The following is an 18,357-nucleotide window of genomic DNA, read 5'->3' as shown; positions in this document are numbered from 1 at the left end:
TCTGGTTTTTGCCTTGGCATGCTTTGTACATTGAGTTTTAGGATGAGATAATGATACCATTAGATTCCTTGCGAAAAATAGAGCAATTTAGGTTCTTACGGTTTTTAATTTCATGGAAATTTGAGAGAGTTATGGTTGTTTGAAGTTTTGAGAAAAAAATTAAAAGAAACATGCAAGAACACGAGGAAGAAGATGATGAATTGATGTCATTTTCCAGTTTCTGGAATCGTTTTATTATATATATTAATGTTTGTAAGTAAATTAATGGATGTATCATCGCCCCAACGGTTAGAGTGTGTGTGTTAAGGCTTTAAGTGTGCAAGAGGTCTGGGATTTGAATCCTGTTTGCCCCAGACCCATTTTTATTCATTGTTTTTTTGCCTATTTATTTTTGTTATTTTTCATAACTTCAAAGACTTATAACTTGATGATCCCTAAGCCTTTTTAATCCACTCTTTTTGCTATGTGTTCATAACTTTGTCTATTTTATGATGATGAAAATAAATTCCAGAATTTATTTATTTTTCACATACTTATACTTGTCTAAAGTTGGTACCTTTTTAGGATTGTTTTAGGATTTCAAATGACCTTCGTTGGTTGATACTTTAATTTTTCTTGATCAGCATGACTTGTATGAAGTTGTGCATCATATATGAACTTTTTTTGATGTTGTTAATATATGCCTCTTGGTTTTTACCTAATTTTTGACTTAATTTAATGTTTGTTTACATGTTTATATGCTTTGAACTTTTGTTAATATGCCATGAACTTTTGTGTGCTTATTTTTCCATTGATCCATGATTCACATGTCATTATTTCATGTCTTGTTGGACCTTTATGTGCATGTGTTCCCTTGTGTTTGTCTTTGTTTATGTGTTTACAAATGCTTTAAACTTGTAATAACATGTCTTTGTATGACTCGTATGCTTACATGTTCAAACTTTTTGTATGATGTTGAACCTTTGATTGTGATCATATTAAATCTTAACATGCATGTCTTGAATACCTTAACTTGTTTTCACGATTAAGTTGATATTATGTCCAAACCATGTCTTACTTCATGCATATACATGTTCATTCATACTTATTATGACATCCATATACATGTTCATGTTTTGTTATGTCATTCATTTTTGTTTCTTCATGATGATATATCCATATCATTCATATTCATGTTAACTTTATACATCTTTGATTGATGTTATTGTATCTTTGTTCATGTTCACATGTTGTACATATGTGTTTACATACCATGCTTGATATTGTTATGATCATGCTTCTATATATTTGTTGATGTCATGCTTAAACATCTTCTTCATTTGCTTATCTTTGTGGATGTCATGTTTGAACATCTTCTCCATCCTTTTTTGTCATTGTTGATGTCATGCTTGAACATCTTCTTTACCATTTGTTTATCTTTGTTGATGTCATGCTTGAACATCTTCTTTATCATGTGCTTATATTTGTTGATGTCATGCTTGAACATCTTCTTCATCTTTCTTATCTTTTGTTTATATTTTTGCCTAAATCCAAGGGAAAGACCTCTTTATTGACTTAATGTCATAGGTAATTTAGCAATCCCTAGTTTCCCTTTGACCTTGTTAGAGTCATTCTCACTTTCAACTTAGATTCAAGTAAGAGTTACTTGGTAACGTTTTTAAGTATGTTTGTTATGAACACTTACTTACCCCTTTGGAACCTTGACCACTACCAAGTGTTCTTTCACCATTAGTTAGGTGAACTACGGTTGCTCTGATTCCGTCTTTATAAGGATACGTAGGCACATGACCGCGAAGTTTTGGCGAGCAAACTTAATAAAACCTTTTGGTCCTTCCCAATAAAACATTTCCAAATAATAACAAACAAATAATAACATAACACAAATACTTTCAAAAGATTCCTATAGGATACTATAGATACTGAGGATGCTAATACCTTCCCTTAGTATAACCAACCCCCGAACTTTAGATCTATTCGCATTGTTTTTACATTGCACAATTAGGGTTTTATTCGATCTTTTCCCATTCCCTTGGATAAATTAAAGTTCGGTGATGAACATTTAATGTTTTTGTGATTCAAGTTAATACAATAGCTTGATATCTGATTCTCACCGCGATAAAAATGGCGACTTCACTGGGGAGACATTGAAAGAGGGTTAAGCCTATTTTGATTATATTTGTGTTGTTATTATTAGTTGTTTTCCTTGTTTGTTTGGACCTTTGTTTTGGGTGATCCATTGTGTGGTGAGGTAAGTCCTAACCCGGACTTGAGTGTACATAAATAAGATAGGATGTGGTATGGTCAAGAAGGCTTATAGGGAGTTTAATCCCGAACAAGCTGACTTGAGAATCCACCACTCATGTGGAGGTTCCCTTTACAATTAGTATTGTTGATCAAGCAATTGTGAAAACACATACTATATTGATTTGGGTAACCTGAGAAGATGAGGACCTTAATAACCCCCTTTACCCCACTTGGTCGTTAGGATGTAGTGTGATGACTATGAAGGTGTAAATCTGAAATAGTTGATACGCGATACTGCACTCAAATTAGATTGTCTTGAGAATATTATTAACTCCCGAGTAATTGGCGTGTTGATAATATCTGAAAGATGGGTCATTGATTTTTGGGAACCTTTGTGGAACCCGTTGTACAGGTACAAAATAAACCCATAGTACATTTGGGATGGTTAGACCCATGGCCTCATGCTCGCAATGTCGAACCTTTGAACCCTATTTGTGTGTGACCCTTGTTTGTGTGTTTGTGCATCCATGCATCCATGCATCATAAACATTATTTATTTATTTTAACAAAGTTTTTAAGGAACTTAGGAACATTTGTTGCAAACATTAGGTTTATCATGGATTTTGGAAGGAAAAAGACTCAAAAGTACACTTTCAAGAGGCCTAAGTTAGAAGACCTAAGGACATTGGGATCTTTGGTTATTGACACAGAGGCTTTCAGCAAAAGATATGGACATTTTCTCTCTCTTTTGAAGATCAACATGGAAGATGGACGTCTTTCTACTTTGATTCAGTTTTATGATCCCATGTATCACTATTTCACTTTCCTCGACTATCAGCTTATGCCAACACTTGAAGAATACTCTCATTTGATTGGTGTTCGTATTTCTAGTCAAGCTCCATTTTCTGGTTTGGAGGAAGATCCCAAAGATCAAGACATTGCAAAGGCTACTCACTTGAAAATGTCAGAGATTAGGGATCACATGACCATAAAAGGAAAAATGCTTGGTTTGACAACTAAGTTCTTAATGAACAAAGCTCAGTATTTTGCTAGAATGAGGAGTGTGGATGCGTTTGAGGTTGTTTTTGCTCTACTTATCTATGGATTGTTCCTATTTCCTAGTTTTGATGACTTCGTTGCCATGGATGCCATCAAGATCTTCTTAATAGGAAATCCAGTTCCTACTTTACTTGTCGGTGCCTATCACTCTATTCATATGAGGAATTCTCATAGCGGAGGAATGATTACATGTTGCATGCCTATGTTGTACAAGTGGTTTATTTCTCACTTGCCAAGGTCTCATGCTTTTTGGGATCTTAAGGATGATCTTTTATGGTCACAAAAGATTATGTCGCTCACACATTCAGATATTGTTTGGTATAGTTGTGACTATGATGGAGTTAGTATCATTGATAGTTGTGGAGGATTTTCTAATGTACCTCTTCTTGGTACAAAAGGAGGCATCAATTACAACCCAATCCTAGCTCGTTGTCAACTCGGTTATCCAATGAGAGATAAGCCAAAGAATATTCACTTGGAAGGTTTGTTCTTTAAGGAATGTGAAGATTGTAAAGCGCTCAAAAAGAAGATTGTGAACGCTTGGCGCCATGTTCATAAGCTAGAAAAGAAAGTTTTAGGGAAGACAAATTGTGTCTCTTTAGAACCATACCTTAAATGGGTGTAAGATAGGGCCATCAACTTGAAAATGCCTTATCCTCACCAAGAGCCTTTGCCTTTAGTTGACAAAGAACCTACCTATATCTTCATGACTGATGCAAAGAAGTTGAAGATTGCTTTGATCACAGCGCAACGAGAAAGGGACGCTTGGAAGAACAAGTATCAAATCATCAACAATGAGTATGAAGAACTTCAAAGGCTGTTGAAGATGAAGAATGAAGAAGAGCTCTCCAACAAAAAGAGGAAGGTGCAAGATGACTTATTTTCCTATGGTGTTCAGTTAGATACTCCTTGGAAGTTGATCATGGACAAGCTCGTGCTCGAGAAGGCTGAGATGGAAGAACAAATTAAGAATCTCAACTTGAGGCTACTAGGGGAATCTCCTTATGACTTTATTTAACTTTTATTTAGCTTCGTTTAGAACTTTTGGAAATTTACTCAAACTTTGTAACTCTCTCTGATTAATGAAATGAGTTTCTTTTGACCATTGTTATTTTCCTTTTGATGTTTGCAATTATCTCTTAAGTTCCTTGAAACTTTAAAAAAAATTCATTTTCATTGCATTCATGCACATGTCATCACACTTGCATTTTTTTATCAAAATAAAAACTCATTTTCGTCATTTCTTCTCCAATAGTTTCCACACTGAGACCCTCACACCAGTACAACACCAGAGCTCAAGCCCGACGTAGAATGGCCGAGCAAGAGCAAGATATGGAAAGAGTCAATGAAGAGCTTACAGATCTACGTGGGAATATAGGTCAAATCATGGAGATGTTGAAAGTAATACGTGCAAAGATGGATACTCAACCCACAATTGTTTCTGAGATCGTCAATCCGGTGATTAATCCTTAGCCAACAGTTACTACTCCAGCAACTTAGCATCCCTTTGGTCTTCCTCATGGTTTTGTGCCTCCTCCTCAAGGACACTCCACTCAACACACAGTTCCATTAACTACTGAAATTAATTAAGTGATTCCCACTTTTGCACCCACTGCCATGCACACTCGAGTTCAACCGTACTTCGATGATCATCAACAAGTGTATGATATACCTGATATGTCTGAAGAAGGTGATGAAAGACATGGAAAGCTGAGAGAAAATGTTGAAACCATTGAGAAAAGGCTGAGAGCAATGGAAGGTGATCAGATCTTTGGTGCTGCTGCCAGAGAAATGTGCCTTGTATCTGGATTAGTGATCCCCGTAAAATTCAAGACACCCAACCTTGATCAATATGAAGGAGCTACTTGTCCCAAAAGTCATCTCATCATGCACTATAGAAAGATGGCAGCTCATGTGGATAATGACAAACTCATGATCCACTGTTTCCAAGACAGTTTGAAAGGTGCCTCTTCCAAATGGTACTTGACCCTTGATCAAACTCGCATCCGTTGTTTCCAAGATTTGTCTGATGCTTTCATCAAACAATACAAGTACAATATGGATCTAGCTCCTGATAGAAGGCAATTGTTGAGCATGTCCCAAAAAGATTCTGAATCCTTTAAAGAGTATGCACAAAGGTGGAGAGAGACTGCATCTCAAGTGGAACCTCCATTAACTGAAAAAGAATTGGCATATTGGTTCGTCGACACAGTGCGACCAGAATTTTTTGAAAGGATGGTAGGAAGCGTGACTGCAAGTTTTTCTGACTTGGTGGCCGTGGGTATCAAAGTGGAACTTGGCTTAAAAAATGGCAAGATGATTATTTCAGCTAGTAATTCCAACAATAACAACAATACCGAGAAATTCTCTAGCAGTTTCCATAAGAAAAAAGAAGGAGAAACAAATGCAGTGATGGGTAGTAGAAGAAAGAATCAGTCTTGGAAAAAGCAACAATCTTTTGCTCAACAACAATATGTTCAACGACCACAATTTGCTCAACAGCCGTATGTAGCAGCTATTACACCAACTTTCAATCAACAAGTCCCAGTGTATCAGTCGACCCAAGCAGTTCCGATCTTTCAAACAACACCCAACGTTCCAACTTATCAACAAGCTCCCAACGCTCCAGCTTATCAACAAAGGACTCCAGCTCCACGCCAAATTGCTCCATTTCAAAATAGAAGACAAGGTGGAAAACCTCTGATTCCTCAGATCTCTATGTCTTACACTGAATTATATCCGTCATTGTTGAAGAAAGGGTTAGTTGTTCCGAGACCTTTGGGACCTCCACCAGATCCTCTCCCACCATATTACAATCCTAATTCACATTGTCTGTTCCATGAAGGTGCCCCAGGGCATGATTTGGAAGGCTGCTATGCCTTGAAACATATTGTGAGGGAATTGATTGAGAAAAAGATTCTTTCATTTGGGGATACCAGTCCAAATGTCAAAAACAATCCTTTGCCCGCTCATGGGTCTGTAAATGCTATTGATGATGAGCCTGATGAAGGTCTGATTCTTGATGCAACCAAAATCAAGACTCCGCTCAGAGATTTTCATGCAAAGTTAGTGGAGGCAGGTTTATTGAAAAATTGCCATAAGAGTTGTGAAGAATGTACTATTGGTCCTAAAGGATATGAAATGGTCCAAAAGGATATTCAAGAATTGATTAACCAAGGTGTGTTGCAAGTAATCAGTCGTATGAAAAAGAATGAGGTAGCAATGATTGAACCCATCTTCAATCTACCTGAGTTAAGTACTACAACACCAATCTTCAACATTCCAGAGCCAGTATTCAACATTCCAGATTCTACTATTGTTCAGCCAATTTTCAACATTCCAGAATCAGTTGAACCAATCTTCATTCTTCAATATGCCTAATCCAGTGGTTGTCCAAATTCCTAGCTCTTTTCCTTTTGAGAATACTAAAGCAGTTCCTTGGAAGTATGATACAGTTGTGGTTAACCAAAGATCTGACAAAGTAGGTCATAAAGAAGGTCTAAATATTGCAAGCACTAATATAGCAGTGGGAAGTAGAATGACCCGCAATGGTCGCATTTATACCCCTCAGTTCAACTTGGCTCCACCAATTCCACCGAAAGAAACCACCACCACTGTTACCGACAAAGGCAAAGAGATGAACACAACTGATGAAGACGCTGAATTTCTGAGGATTATCAAGAATAATGATTACAAGATTATTGATCAGCTGCATCAAACTCCTTCAAAGATATCCATTTTGTCTCTTCTCACGAGTTCTCCAGCTCATAGGAGTGCCTTGCAGAAATTGTTAGCTCAGGCTCATGTCACTCACGACATTACTATTTATCAATTTGATGGGGTCATTACCAACATTACATCATGCAACCATCTCAGCTTCAGTAGAGAAGATTTGACGAAGGATGGCCAAGATCATAACCGTGCTTTGCACATATCTGTAAAATGCCAAGAAGATACCCTAACAAGAGTCCTTGTGGACATTGGCTCCTCTCTGAATGTTTTACCTAAGAGGACGCTCGCTAAGTTGGCATATCAAGGGACTGAGATGAGGCCAAGGAGGACCGTCATAGGGGAGGTGGAGCTGCCAATATTAATTGGTCCACATGTGTTTGAAATTACTTTTCAGGTTATGGGCATTAATCCAAATTATAGTTGTTTGCTTGGAAGACCGTGGATTCATGCCGCTGGGGCCATGACTTCCACCTTGCACCAAAAACTGAAATTTGTTATTGATGATAAGTTGGTGATTGTGTCTGGTGAGGAAGATCTTATGGTAAGCCACCTCTCTTTGTTCAGTTACATTGAGGTTGATGAGGATGCTTTGGAAACTAGGAAGTATAAGGTTTTGTAGAGCACTGGCTAGAGCCACAGAAACAGGCGTAGAGACAATTTTAGAAATCACAGTCCTCTAAAGCGGAGTCTAAGGAGGAGGAGGAAGCTGATTTTGAGCAGCCACTAGAGTTTCCATCATAGCAGTGAGCCTTTCATAATTATCCCTGATGGTAGTCACCTCTTCGCGGAGGTCATGATTCTCTTGCTCTAGACGATCCACCTTCTTCAGCTGATTAGCACGAGTATTGTATTGGTGAGACAGCTTGTCTGAGCGAAGATCAAGAAAGGAAGAAATAAGACCCATGGCCAACTTACTCAAAGAAAGACCAAAATAATGCATGATATGCAAATTCAAATGTGAATATTTTTTCAAGGAACTTTTTAGACATAAAACAAATTGCAAACATCATAAAGGGAACAACACATTTTGAAATACTGAAAATCTCATTTTATTAATAATGTGAAGGATTACAATTAGAAATACAATTTCAATGATCATAAACGGAAAGAAACTAGACCTATGGAATCATATTCGATGACGACTCGACTCGAAGTTGATACTTCTTGCGAAGTCTTTTGATCTCTCTTGCATAGTTGCTCTTCATAGCATGCTTCTCCATCACGAGCTGGTCTATAATGCCTTTCCAAACACCGAAAGTAAGAATGTGAGTAGATGAAATGCTAGAGGAAAATAAATCCTCTTGGTTCCTTGACCTCTTCACAACACATTGCTCGAGTAACTCTATCAATTCATCCTTTTCCTTCAACTGCTTATGCAATTCTACTTTCTCAAGGTGTGAGGTGTGAAACTTGTCTTCCCAATCATCACTCACTTGCTTCATCTTATCCAAAGCCTCTTGCAACTCCTATATGCCTTTAATAGTGGGTGATTTGACCATTACTAAAGACATAGGTCTTCCATAAGCGTATGTCATCTTGAATTATTTTACTCTCTTCTTCACCCAACTAGTGTAAGGCTATAAAGCTACACAATTCTTCAATCCAAGCTCACTTTTTCCTTTCTTATGAATATTGTGGCAAGCATGTACCGTCCTAGATTTCAACCCTTGAGTGTCTTTCCTTTCCTGGAAAAATAAACCTTCTAACACATTGTTATTAGGTTTATCCTTCATAGAGAACCCAAGTTGATGTCTTCCCAAAGTCGGATTGTAGTTGATTCCTCCTTGTGTACCAAGAAGAGGCAGATTAGAGAACTCCCCACAACTATTAATAATCTCAACATTGTCGTAAGCAGAAGAATACCAAATGATGTCATCATTGGTAAGAGACATGAGTATTTGAGACCACCTTAAACAACCCTTGTTTTCTTTGAAGATAGGATACTGTGACAAGTTCAAAATAAACCACTTGTACAGTAAAGGTGTAAAACAGACAATAGTTCCACCCCCCTTGGAAGTCCTATGATGAATGGAGAAATAAGTGTCACCAAGCAAAGTTGGAACAGGATTCCCAACCAAAAATATCCTAATAGCATTAACATCAACAAAATTGTCAATGTTGGGGAACATGACCAAACCATAGATGAGTAAGGCAAGGATAACTTCAAAAGTCACCATGCTAACAACATTGGTAAAAGAAAAACCTTTCTCAATCAAATTTTTTAAAGTCAGCCCCTTGATACCTCCTTTGACAATGAAATTAGCATCTATGTTAGATTTCCTCAAGTGAATAGCCTCAACAATAACTCTAAACTCAAGAATTCATTCCACCCCACTAAAAGGAACTCTATCAGAAATTGGCATTCCCAAAAGATAAGCATACTCCTCCATGGTAGGCAACAACTGATAACCAGGGAAAGTGAAGCACCAGTAAACGGGATCATAGAACTGAAACAGAGTACAAAGAAGACCATCTTCAACATCAGTAGATAGAACATACAAAAGTCTCCCAAAATGGTCTCTGAAATCCTTAGGATCGTCCACAAAATATGCTAGCTTCCTTAATTCCCTGAGATCAGGACGTCTGAAACTGTATTTCCGAGTGTTCCTTCTTCCAATATCCATGGTTAAAAATATATGCGATGTTTGCAAAAAGAGTCTCTAAGTTCCTTGAAAACTGAGAAAAATGCTCATGAATGCAATGAATGCATGATGCAACAATCACAAACAGGATCACACAAGGCACACAAATAAGGTCCAAAGGTCCAGTCACGAGCATGGAGCCAAGGGCAAAATCCAACCTATAATGTATGTACTAAGGGTATAATCGCACGTGTTCTAAAGAGTTCCCAGAGTCATAATTAATCTTTTGGATATTACCGGCTTAAACGACTACTAGCCAACCAATAATATTCTCGAGAGAAACTCGTCAAAATGTAGTATCGTGTAACAACTAATTCAAGTTTACACCAGAATAGCCACCGCACTACATCCTAAAAGGCCAAGATGGGTTAAGGGTTCTAAGGTCCTCAGCTTCTCAGGATCTTAGGTCGGAAAAAGTAATGTCAACTACGACTACTCGTGTGACATCAGTAATCCCGAAGGGGCCTCAACTGAGCGGGGGATCTCAAGTCAGTTTATTAAGATTAACTCCACGTAAGCCAAACAAGACTATACCACCCCCTATCATAAGAGCTCTCAAGTTTGGGTATAGGACTTATCTCACCACACAGGGATCACCAAGCACCAGACAGAACAAACACCACACATGGATCACCATGTACCAGACAGAACAAATAATAACAAACAACAACAAACATAATATATACACATAAATAAAGATAGGCTAAACTTACTGAGGACTACTCCTTAGCATAGTTGCCACTTTTCTGTAGCGGTAAATTTTTTGATATTAAGTTATTGATTAACTTAACTCATAAAGCAAGAGTCTCCACCGCGCTTTTATTATTTACAAAGGAAAAGGGAAAAAGTATGAACAAAACCCAAAGAAGTTTTAAAATAAAACTAATAAAAAGAGATAAGGGTCAGGGGGTTAATTATGCAAAGGGAAGGTATTAACACCCTAAACATCTATGGTACTACATGGGAACCTCTTTGAAAATATGTACACTTGGTTTGAAAAGGGGTGTTGTTTGCAAAAGATTGGAGAGATGGGAAAAGAAGTATGTTTTTTCTTAATTTTTGTGTTTGCCAAGACTTTTGAAGTCTCATGCCTACGTACCAACAAAGCGCAATGGAGGATCAAATCCACGTAGTTCGTGGTAAAAATATCAAAGATGTTTGTTTTGATTTATTTTTAATGAAAATACATTTTTTCATTTTAAGGAGAATACTCAATTAGTCACCCACAAGTATGAGAACTTCACATCACCACAAAGAAGGGCTTCAGCTTGGATAAAGATCAACAAGTATGCCACTAGCTCTCTTAGATGGAAAAGAATTATCATCAATACTATGGGGATAGGAGAATTATATCTCAACTATTGAAATAACTCATGTCTAAACTTTGAGAAAAGTTTTAAAAGGAAAAGTGCACAAAATGCACAAAATAATTTGAATGAGTTATGCATTTTTAAGTCTTTTGAAATTGGTCTGAATATGCTCAAGATGGATTAGCATTTATCAGGGAAAGGTTTTGAAAATCACTTGACAAAGGTCAAGGTTTATTGAGAAAGTGGTTCAAGTTTGAAATCAAGAAGATTTTTGAAAAGAGGGAGAAGATTTTAAAAATTAAAGAAGGGGCGGTGGGGGGGGGGGGGGGGGGGGGGGGGGGAGAAGAGACTATCCTAGAGCACAAAGTAAAACCTAGAGAGAAAAGGTCTAACCAAGAGATAGCAAGCTTTATGACATAAGTCAAGCAAGATTTCCCTCCTTTGGATTAAGCCTCAAGCAAGCCAAATAAGCAAATAATAACCCATGTATCAGATGAAACCAAAGCAACTCAAACAAGTGTATAAAAGAAGTCCAAAGTCAAAGGTATAAGATGAATCCCAAGGTCTCAAATCATAAGTTCCCAAGCAAAGGTTAAGATCCTAATTCTAAGTCCATAACTCCACAACAATGCTAAGGATAGTAACCATAAGTCCATGAACCAAGAGAACCAAGTTCTTTTTCAGGGTTTTTCCTTTATTAATGTCTTTTACAAGAAAATGAAAGTCCAAATGGACAAAGAACAAATAACATAAGTACAAATAATATGATATAAGATGCTAAAAAATAAGAGCATAAAGTAAATGACAAAAGAATAAAGAGCATAAGATAAATGACATTAAAGTACAATTAATACAATAAAACGTCAGTAAGTTCTGTTAGTTGATAAAAAATGAAAGATGTTTTGGTCATTTTTTGGAGAACACTAAACTATTCACCCATAAGCATGAAAACATGAACATATACATCATCATGAGAAGGGCTCCAACTTGGATAAAAACCAACAAGTATGCCACTATCTCTCACAAATAAAAAGGGAGCAATATTTTCACACAATACCATGAGAAATATAAGACTTACAATCTCACTTATGAAAATGCCTTACTTTTGAGACAAATTTAGCGCTATGTTAAGTAATTATAATTGGACTTATGTAGAAGGCACAACTATTTGAGGCCGGTCAATAATAATATTTGTGTTAATGCATACTAGAGAAACGATATGTAAATCATTCTACTAAAACCATGCCACAAAAAAAAGAGAAATGATCAAGCACAAAGGCTAGGAGAATGGTCCATTACTTTAATTCATACTTTATAGTGCTTAGGACAAATTTATGCATCAATCCAAAGTACCTTAACTGATCCATGATCAACTAATAGGTAGATTTGAAATGATGAAAGTTCATCAAGTACCAACCCATACATCATGAACAAGATGGACACAAGTCATCCAATTGATCAAAGAGGAAAAGAAAGAGATGAAGAAGAGACAAGAGAAGTCACATCCAAACTGGATCAAAGGTTTGATCAAGTCATCATCAAAATCAATCATCCATATTGGTGGATTAGGATTTTCACCCTATCAACATTCAAGATCCATTGAGTTTGATGGAACTTATGATCCAAACCAACATGATCCAAGGCCAACAGAAGTTCACAAAGCTCATACAAATATAGAATGAAATTAAATGAAATAAAAATTCACAAAAACTATTTTTTAAATAAATTTTAAAATAGAGATAAAATAAAAAATCCATAAAGTCTTTCAAAACACCAAATAAATGGCCAAGAAAATTATGGAAGATTGGAAATAAAATAAGAAGCACATAATAAAATTTTCAGAATTTAAAAATGCAGAAAAGTATTTTTAAACCAATTAAAACAAAGGAGAAAAGAAAAATTCCATAAAAAATAGAAAATCAGTGAAATAAAATGCAAAAAAATAAAAATCAAATGAAGAAAATAAAAGAGAATTTTAGAAATTATTTTGGAATTTTATGGATGAAAAATGAAATTACTATGAATTTTAAAAGAAAAAACACAGAGCATTGGATCACGTCTCATTAATTAACGTGACAGATCCAACACTCCTCGGGTTAGGGTGTACGATGGAATCCAAAACAAACAACACACGAGATCTAATTCAAAACGAACCAATCAAAACATTTTGTTTGTCCAACGTGTCTGGCCAAGCTCAGACGACCTGGAACACTCTGTTCATCTTCTCTGATGATCTCTCACCGGAGTTTCATCGTTTGGTAAATTTAGAACATGATACCACCACCATTGTGATCCTCTTCTCATTCTGAATTCAATCTCATGCTCCAAATTCATTTGTCTAAATTGAGCATGGGGAATTTCAAAGAAGTTTCAGAAGTAAGCAAGCCATGAAAAATAAAATTAAATGATGAACACGATCAATCAACACTAGATAAGTTAGGGGAAAGCATCACAGAATGGATGACTACATTGTGATAACTTGTTTGAGTTCAAATGGTACTCCGAACAACCTTGTCCAAATGGTGATCAGAAGTTGATGAAGCTCGATCTAGTTAGAGCACTTCAAATGGTCTCAGAGCTTGGGAATTGTTGCAAAAGTTTCAGAGGATGCCAAAGATGCTAACGGAATCAAGAAATTGGATTGAAATAAGCTGGAATTCAGAACACGATAGTTGAATTTTTCTGGAAAACTTTAGATTGCAGTAGGGGTTTCTTGGCTCTCAAAAGCTTGGAAATGAATGAAATAGCTTCCTTTATTTATAGGGAATGTGTTTGGATCCAAATACGTGTGGAATCAAACTGAATTCGTGTAAAATGAATTTGATCATGAAGTGAGAAAAGTGTGACTTGCAACTCATCAAAACTCAGCCAAATGATGCGTTTCAAGAGTCAATTAACTTCTGGAGACTTGGTTAAACAAGTTTAGGTCCAAACCACATGCTAATTTGGCGTGGAATTGAGATTAGTGAAGTTCAAATTTCGGGCAATGGTGATTTCTTCAGTTCCAAGTCACCATGTTCAACTCAATGGGGCATCTTGCTCAGGAGGCTTTTTGGTCCCATTCTTTTTGCAATGAGTTGACATCATGACAAATATTACAATATGCTAGGAAAGGTTTAATTTGGATGCTTGAGCATAAAGTTATGGCATGTTGAAGTTGGCAAGAAAAACTGGTCATGTAACTTAGAAAAATTTAAGTATCCAATGGCTGAAAATGACATGTAATGTCTCAATGAGCTCCATGGCCTTCCTAGCATATTTTTACTTTGATCCTTGAAACAAACTTGTAGAGTGCATCATAAATGATATTGTGCAAAAATAACCAGCCTCAAATGTTGAAAATTGAAGAAGTTACAATCCTTGAAAGTTGAGAAAAAGTCACTTGAAAATAGGTCAAATTTCACTAAGTCCACAAATGACCTATAATGTCTCCAAACTTTTGATGATCCTCTAAGCATAAAGTTAAAACACCAACAAAGAGGTGTTTGATAATCCCTATAAAAGAAAAACACAAAGATAAGAGGGAGATGGACCAAGAGGTGACCTTGTTTGTGTGCAAGGATGCCAATGGTATGTGGGATCTTAGGGTTAAAAATTAGGGTATGCCACATGTAAAGATGAAGTTTGGGGGAAGGGTGTTGAACAACGTGAAAATGTTCTTTGTCAATGAGTTTGGAAAATACTTGATTTTTAAATTCTTATTGTTAGCTAGATCACCATCCTTGGCTTGATATCGGGCAACATGTTCGACAATGGACTCACTAGTATTGTCGGTGAACTTGGTGAATTTGGGACTTTCCAGCCCCTAGGCAATTCGGCTTGCCTTACATACCCCAAAAATTAGGATATATAGTTTGACCAAATAGAGGCCCACATTGAGGCCATTCTGGACCAAAACACGTTCAACGACGTTGGTGATGTTATCATGTACCACGATGTTGTTCTGTCGGGCTTGTCTCAGAACTTGGTCGTCATCTTGGTTGCGCTGCACTACGACCATATCGAGGCTTTCTGGCCTCTAATCATTTTCAACCATATTGTTTTCCAGAGGGTTAACCTTCTAGGGAGTGTTAGGTATTTGAGTTGGTGGCACCAGTGGTGCCCCCCAAAAGTCGTCAATCATACCCATTTGGTGGGTTAATTATTGATAACACTTAGTCGTGTTTTCTAAAAATGGGGTAAACGGTTTCCTATTTGTTGTGTTATAGTATGAACCATATCGTGGTTTCTTTCATCCATTAACTATCTCATGACTTAGAGAGAGTTATTGGTTAAAGACGAAACACCTTGCGGAGGAAAATACCTTAATCTTCCTGGTGGTTGTACCATTTGGCCAAAGTTGCCCATTATGGACACCGGATCCAAAAATGGGTTAAAAGGCGTTGATGTTGCCATAACGCTCTCTGAGTATATTGATGTACTAGGGTGGAGGATTTCCATCATTGTAGTTGGCATACTATACGCTTGTTCCTTTTGAGGCAACTAGAAGCCTAAATAAAGAGGCCTTTGGTTTCCTAGATTCTGTATTTCCCTAATGACAGTTGGTGTGTTTGACACCTGTGGTGATAACATCTTCATATATGGCGGTATAGAATACACCACTTCCTGGCTTTTGACCGTAGGCATTTCCTTGACGGAGGTTAAAGCCAACGAACTACCGAAGCTAGTAACCGCCAGTTGTCCTCCTGGATTTAGAGAATTACTTTGGGAAGGGGTTTGATTTTTTCTAGACATTACTGGAAAGACGTTTAACACTCCTCCAGTACATAGAACATATAAAACCACAAAAACATAAGACACAGAGACAAAGCGTAAGACACTACTTTTCTGCAAAAAATATTCGCACAAAAGGGTCCCACCAGGTGGGCCAACTTGTTTACCGGTATTTTTGGTAAACAACCATAAGTTTGAAAGTCTGTGAGATTAACTAGAAAAATATCCAAAGCTATTTGTGCAAATAACTTGCAAACAGACGTGCGAGTGAACTGAATGTAGTGTGACAAAAAGACTTTAAATGAAGTCAAGTTGTAATAAATAATAAGGTAGAAATGCAGTAAATAACGTTAAATAAAGCAAAGAAAAGAGTAGATGTTCTGTTTAAGGAGACAAAAAAGATTTAAAAAGGGTGGACGCATATGCATACATGTTTCTCGCTCAACTGTTTTGCTCTATGACTCGGGTACTCCAGTGGTATGGAGAGTATGTATGAAATTTTGTGACCCTTGAATAAATGTATGAGTTTGTTATTTATTCTATTTATAAGATAACCGTCAACGACAGTTATGACCACTATGGGGATTGTTGTGTTTGCTCCATGTTCAGTTCTCCAGGTTCCCCCTAGTGCGCTTATTTGTCTTCCAAGATGTTATCTTCTTATTGTGAGTGCAACTTCCATTAGATGTATTTTGTATGATGTCAAAACTAGGATACTTTAGCATTAATGTATATAGGACGATATCCTCTGATTATCTATGTGCACCTTAGTATTAGGAAGCATAAAAGTATTTGGAAACAACTTGGAAAAAGTCTCACGCATCAAACATTCATGAAAACTCATTTTTTGTGAAAAAATTGCATTACAGGTCGACACATGCAATTACAGGTAGACCTATAGAACAATTTCCTGGCTATAGGTCAATACATGCATTCTATAGGTTGACTTGTATGCTGCAGTATTAAAGTATGTAGGTTTTGTCTCATGTATCGAGTCTTCAGGTCGACACAGAGGCAACGCATAACAGTCATAGGTCGACACATGACTTTAGACAGGTCGACCTATGCATGCAATAAGTTGACACATAACTTTTATAGGTCGACCTATCCGATGTAATTTTTTAAAAACTCATATTTGTTTCAAGTCCTTTGCATTTATTTTTGCCATAAATCTCCCATGTATATAAATACTTCATAGATGCATCATTTTCTAGTAAGGTTTCTAGAGTGAGTAAAACCTACATGAATCTAGGATTTCAAATCATCTCATCATCTTCAATTAAATATATGCATACACACAATCAAACTGCACATAATCATTTTTGATTGTGTGCCATCTAGATTAGGATTGATAATGTCCAATTAGGTTTATTGTACCGAGAATATTGGGTTGAGATATTTGAGGGATTCAAATAAGAAAACCGATGTGGGGTTTTCCTTCAAGATCTTTAGCGTTTGAAGGTTTTGGACAAGATTGTACAATTCGAATTTGATCGAGTGAAAGTCTTGGGACTAGGTGTGTCGTGCGAGGGAGTAGCGTGAAATAGTGGACCGTGTTGACAAATCTTGGGTTCAACAAGTGTGCGTTTGGGATTAATTCAACCAGGTGAAAGCCTTGAGACAAGGAGGTCGTGCAAGGAAGTAGAAATAGTAGATCAATTGAAGCAACATTGTTGGTTACATGATCTTGCACTTGGGATTATTCAGTCGGGTGAAAGCCTTGGGATAAGGGGTGCCTTGCAAAGAAGTAGCAACAACAGATGAATTGAAGCGGTATGGGTATTTACTTGATAAAGATTGATCAAGGTTTTTAGATGTGCTAAAGTCAAGAACAAACTTAGGGTTTATGGGATTTTATTTCTCATCTCTTGTATACATACATTTGCAAAGTAAGATTTATTATAATAATATCTCAATTCGTGTTCGAATTGAGGGCAGACGTACCCATAACGAGGTCGATTGGGGAACTACCTAAACAAATCCTTGTGTACTCTCTCTCTCTCTCCCTCTCTGTATGTGTGTGTGTGTCTATCTATCTATCTATCTATCTATCTATCTATCTATCTATCTATCTATCTATCTATCTATCTATCCATATCAACTTCGTTGATAAGGGTGTATGGGAAGTCATCACCAATGGTCCTAACGAAATTACAATGAACAATGGTGAAGGCGTCATGGTACCAAAATCAGAAGGTCAATGGAATGATAATGATAGAAAGTTGTGGTCACATGATTGGAAAGCACAAAATATTCTCATATCCGCTTAGGTGTTAATGAGTATTATTGTGTTTCTCATTGTGAAACCGCTAAAGCTATACGGGACGCATTAGAAGTTACCCATGAGGGAACTACTGAGCTCAAACAAGCTAGAATCAACACATTAAATTAAGAGTTTGAACTCTTTAGTATGAAGCATGGTGAAACCATTTCCGACATGCAAGATAGGTTCACATATCTTATTAATATATTGAATGCTCTACATAATCCTATCTACAATGTTATTACTACTAACAAGGTTTTAAGATGTCATAATAGGGAATGATAACCCAATGTCACTGCAATTAAAGAAGCGGATGATCTTAAAGAACTTGATCTTACTACTTTGTTTGGTAAATTGGAAGAACATGAGAAAGAAATCACTTGCTTGGAAAAAC

At 36.8% G+C, this 18,357-nt stretch overlaps 2 protein-coding genes across 2 annotated transcripts; both read left to right on the top strand.

Annotated features, from left to right (window-relative positions):
- Positions 1–2,860: 2,860 nt before the first annotated feature.
- Positions 2,861–3,928, top strand: LOC127103525 (uncharacterized). The gene has a single exon (XM_051040778.1). It carries the CDS (start codon positions 2,861–2,863, stop codon positions 3,926–3,928), a length of 1,068 nt encoding a protein of 355 aa, XP_050896735.1.
- A 992-nt stretch (positions 3,929–4,920) lies between these two features.
- LOC127103524 (uncharacterized) lies at positions 4,921–6,684 on the top strand. Its single transcript, XM_051040777.1, has one exon. It carries the CDS (start codon positions 4,921–4,923, stop codon positions 6,682–6,684), a length of 1,764 nt encoding a protein of 587 aa, XP_050896734.1.
- The last annotated feature ends 11,673 nt before the right edge of the window (positions 6,685–18,357 follow it).

Source organism: Lathyrus oleraceus, chromosome 7, assembly GCF_024323335.1.
Source record: "Lathyrus oleraceus cultivar Zhongwan6 chromosome 7, CAAS_Psat_ZW6_1.0, whole genome shotgun sequence".
Taxonomy (NCBI): Eukaryota; Viridiplantae; Streptophyta; class Magnoliopsida; order Fabales; family Fabaceae; genus Lathyrus; species Lathyrus oleraceus.
The sequence above is the reverse complement of the archived record's forward strand: the minus strand, read 5'-3'. Positions and strand labels throughout refer to the sequence as shown.